The 9482-nt window shown below is 54.3% G+C and overlaps 1 protein-coding gene across 2 annotated transcripts; it reads right to left on the bottom strand.

The window, feature by feature from the left end:
- Nucleotides 1-1410: 1410 nt before the first annotated feature.
- RASL11A (RAS like family 11 member A) lies at nucleotides 1411-6172 on the bottom strand. Of its 2 annotated transcripts, XM_045294038.1 has the most exons (5): nucleotides 6020-6172; nucleotides 5772-5828; nucleotides 4593-4672; nucleotides 3287-3610; nucleotides 1411-1970 (listed from the first exon to the last, which is right to left on the bottom strand). In XM_045294038.1, exons 1-5 carry the CDS (start codon nucleotides 6141-6143, stop codon nucleotides 1950-1952), a joined length of 606 nt encoding a protein of 201 aa, XP_045149973.1. In that variant the 5' UTR covers nucleotides 6144-6172; the 3' UTR covers nucleotides 1411-1949. The 2 variants fall into 2 exon arrangements, with proteins under 2 accessions (XP_045149973.1, XP_004715279.1); XM_004715222.2 differs by lacking the exon at nucleotides 1411-1970 and having other exon boundaries at nucleotides 2948-3610; nucleotides 6020-6167.
- Nucleotides 6173-9482: the final 3310 nt, after the last annotated feature.

A 9482-nucleotide genomic window follows, 5' to 3' on the forward strand; every position in this document is an offset into this window, starting at 1 on the left:
TCTGTGGCCCAGTGCTTCACCACTGAGAAGCCAGAGGGGGCCATCTCCACCTGAGTCCCTGGACGGCTGGGGGCTATGTCCTCCCCAAACTTTGGGGTCAGGTCACCTGGCACTGGGGCCTGGGAGAATGGGTGCAGGGGACTGCAGTGGATGACATCTTGCTCAGCCCAACTGCCAGTTGCACCCGGATCTAGCCCACCCTCCACAGGCTGCCTGGCCAGCAAACCCTGGCTTTCCCGTGGGGTCCCGTGGGGCCAGCGTCCAGCGGCCTGGGACATCTCGGACAGTGCCTGAGCTTCCATAGTGGACCTGGACCTCCCCTCATGGTGCCTGCAGCTGGCTCCCTGCCATGCAGGACCCAAGAGCTTGTGTGCAGGGCCTTCCAAGGCTTGTGGAAATGTGAAATTAAAAGATCATGTGAAATTTCCATGAATGTTATGAAGCCCCTGTGTGTGTGCGTGCATATGTTGTTGTTAGGTATTGTGTGGGTGGGTGTGTTGCTAGGTGTTGAGTGTGTGAATGTGTGTGTGCATGTACATGTTGTTAGGTGTTGTGTGTATATTAGCGCATGTGTGCATGTATATGTTGTTAGGGGGTTGTGTTTTTATGCGTATATATGTTGTTAGGTGTTGTGTGTGCGTGTGTACATAAATACATGTATACATGCATCTAAAACAGAGTCCTATGGTGCCATCAGGCAAACATTTGGATTTCCAGCTGCGAGGTCAGCAGCTCAATCTCTTCAGTTGAATTGCAGAAGAAAGAGGCAGCTATTTGTGCCCATAAAGATTGACTCCCATAAAGATTGACAGCCTCAGAAACCCTATAGAACAGCAGTTCTCAACCTGTGGGTCGCCACCCCTTCTGGGGTTGAGCAACCCTTTCACAGGGGTCGCCTGATTCACAACAGTAGCAAAATTACAGTGATAAAGTAGCAACAAAAATAATTTTATGGTTGGGGGGGGTCACCACAACATGAGGAACTGTATTAACGGGTCATGGCATTAGGAAGGTTGAGAACCACTGCTGTAGAGGGTCGCTATGCATCAGAATACATCCATCTATGCATGTACATACATACAGGAGGGGACTTCAAAAGTTCATGGAAAATGAGATTAAAAGATAATGAATTTTTTTCACAAGGTTTCTGAAGTCCCTGTGTGTGTATATAAATGTGTATTTATATACACATATAGTATACATGTATGTATGTGTATATAGTACATATATGTGCTTATACATATAAATATACTATATATATAGTGTGTGTGTGTGTGTGTGTATATATATATATATATATATATATGATGTAGTAGGTTGAGCATTGGGCTACTAACCACAGGGTCAGCAGTTCAATCTCAATAGCTGCACCTTGGCAGTTTTATACGTACACATATACATACATGTATACACTATATGCACACACATTTATATATGCATATATTACACAAGGGGCTTCAAAAAGCTCGTGAAGATTTCATGACCTTCCATCTCATTTCCATGGGAACTTTCTGGTAGGGCCGCCCCACAGAAACCCCTGGCCGCCTTTCTTCACAAGAGCAGACCTCCAGGACTCGCCCCCTGGGAGCTGCTGCGTGAGTTCAAGCCCCAGCCTTCCAGTTAGTGGCCCGTCACTTAGCTGTTATGCCACCAGGGCTCCTCCGTGGGCAGAATTTTAAAAATACAAGCAAAGCCCACTGCCAGGGAGCCCACTCTGACTCCTAGGTCCCCTTGTGGACAGAGTGGACCTGCTCCCCGGGGTTTCCGAGGCTGTAATGCTTGACGGGGGCAGACAGTCTCGTCTTCCTCCTGCTGTGCAGCTGGTGAGATTGAACTTCTGACTTGACAGTTGGAGAGTGGTCCAGCACTTAACCTGAGAGATGGATCTCCAGGGCTGGCATTCCAGAGGCCAATAGACCACGGCAGGGGTGTCTGAGTCTGGGTCCGAGTCATAAGTGCGTGGGGAGGCCCTGAAGGAAGGGCAGAGAGACAAATGGATTGCTGACAATGGAGACAGAGACGATCTTGAGGCAACCCCTGGATTGGGGGTGGGGGTGGGGGTTGGCGGTCAGGCAGGGATGAGGGCTCCACTCCCTGGGAAAGGATTTTGGTTTTCAATGTGGGCCCACCCCCTGCCACTGGGTCAATTCCATCTCATAGGGACCCTGTAGGACAGAGTAGAACTGCCCTTGTGGGTTTCCGAGGCTATAAATCCTTACGGGGAAGACAGCCTATCTTTCTCCCTCAGAGCAGCTGGTGGGTTTGAACTGACTTTGTGGTTAGGAGTCCAACTCATAACCCACTAGGCCACCAGGCCTCCCCAAAACCCATTGCCGTTGACTCAGTTCAGACTCATAGCAAGTGACCCTACAGGACAAGGTAGAACTGCCCCCTGTAGGTTTCTGAGACTATAATTCTTTATGGGAGTAGAAAGTCCCATCTTTTCCCCAAGGAGCAGCTGGTGGTTTTGAACGGCTGATCTTATGGTTAGCAGCCCAATGTGTAACCACTATGCCGCCAGGGCTCCTCCCTAGGCAGAGAAGGTAGCATTAAACCAATGAGCACCAGTAAGTCATGTTACTTGGGATTTCCAGCTTCTCTTCTGCACAGTGCCCAGCATACCCCACTGCCCTTGAGGATGCCACGGTGCCCGTTTTATGCTAGCAAAAGCCCTGATTAAAGGGATCCTTTGGTCCTACATACTGCTTCTCCCCTCCTGTCCCCTTCCCTCCCCACACTGTCTTAGGCCCCTGCTCCTGGCCCCCATATGACCAGTCCCAGCGCCTAAACCATTCCCTCCCACAGTCCACTCCTCAGAGTTCAGACCTAGGGCCAGCCACAGCTGATGCAGGCCCGGTGCAAGCTTGGGGTCTATCGAAAGACAGTAAGGGGCAGCACTGCCGTTTTGGCTTTAATTGAACAGTGGCTAGCCGTCCCAGAAAAGAAAGAAGAGGAAAGCTTATTTTATTACAACCCAAATAAACAGGAAACAAAACTCCATCCGACTTCTAGACCACGTCCCGGAAAGACGCATTTGAAACCCCTCCACCTCTGTAGAAAAATAAACTCTTGAGTGTGTGGTTCGCAGCAAGGTCCCGTCTCGGCAGCTGCACAGCGGCAGCGCTGGGGAACAGGCTCAGCCCAGGCCCGAGGCAGAGGGGCCCTTGACCTTGGATGACAGTGCCTGCTTGAAGCGTCTTTTGAGGTCCTGCATGTTGGGGGACCGGGGCCGTGGGATGATGGAGGGGCGCCTCCGGTCACCGGCCAGGCTGTGCAGCCTGCTCACCTCTTTGCAGAGGTGCTGAAACACCTGGCCCACGTCGTCGGAGTTCTCGCTGGTGGAGATTTCCAGGAACGGGCTGCCCAGCTCGTTGGCCAGCTGGAGGCCCTCGTCCGTCTGCACCTGCCGGGCGTGCAGCAGGTCACCCTTGTTGCCCACGACGACGACAGGGACCCTGGAGTCCGGCTGGGCCTTCCGGATGTGCTGGAAGAGGGGTCGGATGGCCTGGTAGCTGCTGTAGTCGGTGATGGAGTAGACCAGCAGGAAGCCTTCGGCCCACTGCACACAGCGGGACAGGGAGTCGGCCAGCTGGGCCAGATTGTCGTGCACCTGAGAAGAAGATCAGAAGGAGTTGGGGCCCAAGGAAGCCCATTGCAGTGGGAGAGCGCCCACAAAAAAACTTCAAAGTCGCCCTGGGAGAAAACTTGACAGAAAGAGAGCAAGAGAGGTCACTTGAATGTGGATGGATTCGACCCAGCAAGTCAGAAAGGAGCTTTTGATCTAGAGCACACCCATTAGCAGGCACAGTGGCGGCGGGAGAGAGGAGTTGAGGGGTCGTAACCAAAGCCTTATTTTTAAACCCCTCTCTTAGCAAGCTGTCGGCAGTGACCGGGGCTAGCTGTGGCCTGGATTCCAGGCGGCCTTCCAAGCCAGAAGGGCTGGGATTTTAGGGAAGCACTCATAATAAACACAGCTTGGAAAGGAAGCCAAGATAAATATCGATTCCCAAAGCCATCGCGGTATTTTTAGCCCGCACTTCTTGAGAACAAATTCCTTCTTTCTGTCCTCCCACCCCCTTGACCTTTCCTCCCTACAAGGGACAGCAATTAGTAACTTGTTAATCAAGCCGCATTCCTGACTACATGCCACTTGCGAAGAAGGATGGAGGGTGGGGGGCAGCCAGTCAACAAGCACTTCCGCTGTGTTTGCTTGGGGAGCACCCCTTCTCCAGACCCCCTCACCCCCACCCCTTTTACAATGAGGTTCAGCCAGAGCAGTGACACTGCCTCCAGGGTTGCAAAGGGAAGCGTCCCCTCTCTGTCCCACCAAGGTAGCTGACAGGAGGCAGCTGTTCCTAACTGGCCTCCTTTTGAAGGGTCTTCAACACCTCAACCCCTGCTTCCCCCGGCACCCCTGCCCCGCCCCCCCCAGCCCTACTCCTGCACAGGAATGCATCCCATGCTTAGACATCGCGCTCATGCGTGAGGTCCGCGAGGGAGGGCATCCCGTGATGCCTGCCTCCTTTGGACTGTCTGGCTGAGGTCAGCTGTTTGCTGGTCCCTCTCAGCTGTTTGCTCTCAGAGGTCCTTACCTGGATGCACCCTGGGGTGTCCTGGATCTGCAGGGACATCTGGTCTCCCTCCACAGAAACGAGCCTGGAATACAGCTTGCCTGGAGGAGGCAGGGGAGTTGGGAGTTTGCTTTTAAATCCCTCCACTCTCATCTCATCAAGAGAGGGAGTGGGAGGGCCCCGAGGGGCAAAGGTGGGGGTGGTTCCTGGTGGTGTCCTGGCTGCCAACCTAAAGGTCCGTGGTTCAAGTTGACCAGCCGCTCCGCTCCCCGGGGAGAAAGATGAGACTGTGCGTCCATCAGCATTTAGCAGCAGTTCTCAACCCGTGGGTCTCGACCCCTTTGGGGGTTGAACAACCCTTTCACAGGGTTGCCCGATTCATAACAGTAGCAAAATGACAGTTATAAAGTAGCAACGAAAATAATTTTATGGTTGGGGAGGGGGAGGGTCACCACAACATGAGGAACTGTATGAAAGGGTGGCAGCATTAGGAAGGTTGAGAACCACTAATTTACAGTTTCAGAAACCATAGGGGGCAGTTCTGTCTCTACAGGGGTTGGCAGAAGTTTGAATCAATCCCGTGGCAGTGGGTGGGTTGAGTAGTCCTGGTAGCCTTAGAATGACAGTCTCCGAAACCCACAGGGGCAGTTCTGCCCTGTTCTATAGGGTCGCTGTGTGTCAGAATTTACCCAATAGCAGCGAGGTGGGGGCCTGGGGGAACTTTAATCTGATCCAGGAGAAGGAAGCCTGGTGTCACAGTGGGTTAAACTTTGAGCCACTCACTACCAAGGTCCACCTTTGGAGCCCACCAGCTGCTGCGTGAGAGAAAGCCGGGGCCACCTTCTGTAACCACTGTAGTCTCAGAAACCCTAGGGAGCAGTCCTATGGGACCCTAGGGGTTGGGACCCACGGGGTGGCAGTGGGTGTGTTTTAACCTAATCAGGGGGAGGGTTCCGAGTTAGCCTGTTAACTGATAAGTCAGTGGTCAATTGCTTCAGCAGGGAAGGGCGAGCGGGTCCACTTTGGTAAAGAATTACCGCCTTGGAGACCCCATGCAGGAACTCTGCTCTGTCCCACGGGGTCACTATAAGTCGGAATCGAGGCGATGGCAGTATATCGGTAAGGGGTGGACACACACACACACACACACACACACACCACGCTGCTCGCCACATGAGCAGGCAGGATGACGGCTCTCACCTGTGTTGGCCTCATAGTCGCCGATGAACCGCTTGGTCAGGAAGCGCACGATCATCGCTGCCAAGGAAAGACACCATCAGCGGGGACCTGGGACTGGAGGGCGCGGGAGGGGTCTCCTCGGAGCCTCTGCCCCGCGCAGGCGCACCGGCCCGACTTGGGTGGGGGGCGAGGCTCCGAGGGGAGGCGGGGGCGGGACGCATGGGGGCGAGGGCTCCTCCGGGTCGGGGTCGCGCGGCCAGCGCACTCACCGCTCTTGCCCACGCGGCCGGAGCCCAGCACGGCCAGCTTGATGTCCTTGGGCGGGGGGCCGTCCACAGCGGCCTCCGGGATGGGCGCCAGCAGAAAGTGGCCCGACATGCTGGGCAGCCGCATGAGGCGGGCCGGCGGGCGCAGCGCCGAGAGGAGAGCGGCTGGGCAGCCTGGTCCCCGAGGTCCCGCTGGGGAGCAGCGCGCCGGACTGTGCAGAGCGTGGGGCGGGCGCAGCGCCCGGGGCCAGCGCTTTTAAAGGCTCGGAGTGCCCGCGCGTGTGACTCCGCCCCGCCGGGCCACGCCCACGCCACGCCCCCTTCGGGAGCCAGCGGACACCAGAGCCGCGGGGAGACCCCCTGAAAGTCCCTGCCAGCCGGCCACCGGGCTGCTGCGCAGGGCGGCTGCTGGGTCGAGCACTCTCAGGGCCCGCGGGCTGGAGGGAGGGGTCCCGTCGCTCCTCTGGACCCTGGGCTTGCGGCCACCTCGGAGGGAGGGCGCCCATGGCCCGAGGTCCAGGCTGTGCCCGCATGGCCACAGTGCCCAGACCGGCCGGCCCCTCACTCCGCAGCGGCGAGCCTAGGAGCCCCGGTCAGAGGCGATCAGACACCAGCAGAGGGCCCAAACCAAACCCACTGTCCTGTAGGGTCACTGTGAGTGGCTTCTGACACCAGGGACCCTCTAGGGCAGAGCGGATCTGCTCCTGGGGGCTCCCGTGCTGCTGCGAGCAGACAGCCTCCTCCTGCCGGTTAGCAGTCCAACGCAAACCCACTGGGCCACCAGGGTTTGACCCCAAACCAAACAACCTAAGCCACTGTCATGGATTCTGGCTGGTAGCGACCCTACAGGGCAGGGTAGAGCTGCCCCCATCAGGTTTCCAAGGCGGGCATCTTTCTCCCGAGTTTGTACTCACTGAGCACTTGGTTACCGGCCCAGTGCTTAACCTGCTGAGGCACCAGGGCTCTTTCAGAAGATGCCCGCGAGAGGGAAAAGCCCAATGAGTTGGACATTCGTGGCTGCCGTTACCAACCAGGAGAAGCCGGTGGATGTTTTCCTGTTCAACTGTGTCAGTGGTGGGATGTTTCCATTTTCAGAGACCAGTGGAGGACAGGAGTGGCTTCGTGGTTTCCCGTTCCGCTACTCACCTGAAGGTCAGCAGTTGGAGACTGCCAGCAGCTCGGAGGGAGAAAAATGAGGCTTTCTATTCCTGAGAGGCATCAGAGTCTCGGAAACCCCCGGGGGCAGCTAATATAAACTCTTTAAAAAAATCAAAGAATGAACTACCTAGACAGAAGTGTACAAATCCTAAGTATGGAGTTCAAGGAATTTCCCCCATGAACACACATGTACCCAGACACCCAGATCATCACCAAGGTCATTATCAGGACCTCAGATGCCCCTCACGTCCCCTGCAGATGCTACCCGTGTTCCCACCCCCACCCCCCATGACCTCTGTGCCAACTCACAACCCCGTCCATGAGGCTTTGCCTACGTTTGAAACTTGGGTAAATGGGGTCCTAAAGTGTGGCTAATGGTTTTCTCCAGAGGAGCTTCTCAAACTATGATCCCCCAACCACTGGAGGGACTCAAACCAGAACACCACACTCACTGCCCCCACCTCGGATCCACACAACTCTGCACCCACCAGCCTGTGATCTTCCAGCGTCATTGCATGTGGCTGCAAGAGTCTGGAGAGGGGCTAAGGGACTATCAGCGGGCTTACAGACCTGAGTTGGACTGCGCTTGGACACTTGCTTGGTATATACTGACTTCTTAATGTAAAGCTCTTTCTTATCCCTATACGAGAGTCACTGGATTTGTTTCTCCAGACAAGCTGGCCTCACACACAGGGCACAACCACTGCCTGGACACTGGACCTGCAGGCATATAGAGAGAACTGACCCAAACTGACCAGGAGCAGCAATCCCAGCTGGGCCCAACAGCACCAGGTGGGAACGATGAACACAGAGTGACTAAGTGCTAGCAGAGGCCACTAGCCCCATACGCTCACGAGTGGTCCCGCCAGGTTCTCACTGCGAAGATAAGTGAAAATGGCATTTTTATTATTCCAGAGATCAAAGGGTAACATTAAGGAACCCTTAGACATATTCCCAGAATTCTTCTTAACCCTCATTCTTGACCAAAGCAACGGTTTTACCAGAACCTGGCCAGTGTAGGGGAAGGGAAAGAGGGAGAGAGAGGGAGAGAGACAGGAAGGCGAGAAAAAAGGAGCGGGGGAGGGAGAGAGGGAAGAAATAAAAAGGAAGGAAAGATGGAAGGAAGGGAGGAAAGAAGGCAGGCAGGCAGGGAATGGGAAGCACCAGCGCTGGTGACGGTCTCAGGCCAGCAGCACAAGTCGGAATGACTGAGACCCGATCACCAGCCCAGCACCCCTGCCATAGGGCTGGTCTGACTCTCAGTGAGCTTACATCGGACTTACGAGACTGTGACGCTAACAGGATCTGACCTACAGATAGGAGTACAGAATGCTTCCCTTCCACCCACAGCTAACACCCGTCAACTGGACTCCTGTATCATGACGGGGGAGTTATGCTGCAGGGAACTGCCAGCCACAGCAGAGGGGATGGAGGAAGCATGTCTCTAACACCTGCAACAATACCCAACAGTCAATAAAGCCACTCCCAGACAGATACACATGAAACCACATATCAGTGGCCCACTTAGTCTGTTCCTTTTACCCATACAACATGTCTATCTCTCAACAACAACAAGATTACCGACATGTTGAGAACCGAAAAGCCCGCCCTGCAAAGACAGAGCAAGCATCAGACCCCAGTTCAGATGTGGCTGAGATTTGGACCCATCAGACCAGGAATTTAAAATAGCTGTGGTTCATGTGGAGGTCTGGTGGCACAGTGGCTAAGAGTTGGACCGCTCACCTCAAGGCAAGCAGTTCAAAACCACCAGCTGCTCCAGAAGAGAAAGATGGGGCTTTCTACTCCCAGTAAAAAGGTTATCATCTCAGAAACTCACAGGGCAGGGAGTGAGAGGGTTAATAGGCTGAGGGAGGGAAGGGGGAGCAGGGAGGCGAGAAACACTTGTAAAGGTCCCAGGGCTTGCAGTTTTTTCCAGGAAAAAAAAAAACAACAAAAAACTGGGCACTCTACAAATAGCTCTGGGTACTGTTACTGTAAGCAGAAAGATTAAAACTCTAAGCGTGGGAGGGGAGTGCAGGAAACCAATCCCGCTGTAGCAGAAATGAAGAACTTCCTTGATGGCTCATTGTAGACTGGACAAGGCTGAGGAAAAAATGGGGTCAGACCAATAGAACTTCCCAAACTGAAAAACAACGAACAAAGAATGGGGTGGGGGTGGGGGGCAGGAGGCACAGACTGTCTTTTTTAAAAAAATCATTTTATTAGGAGCTCATACAACTCTTATCACAATCCATACATACATCAATTGTGTAAAGCACATTTGTACATTCATTGCCCTCATCATTCT

This window comes from Echinops telfairi, unplaced genomic scaffold (assembly GCF_000313985.2).
Source record: "Echinops telfairi isolate 266 unplaced genomic scaffold, ASM31398v2 ScPeMD7_2565;HRSCAF=3150, whole genome shotgun sequence".
Lineage (NCBI taxonomy): Eukaryota > Metazoa > Chordata > Mammalia > Afrosoricida > Tenrecidae > Echinops > Echinops telfairi.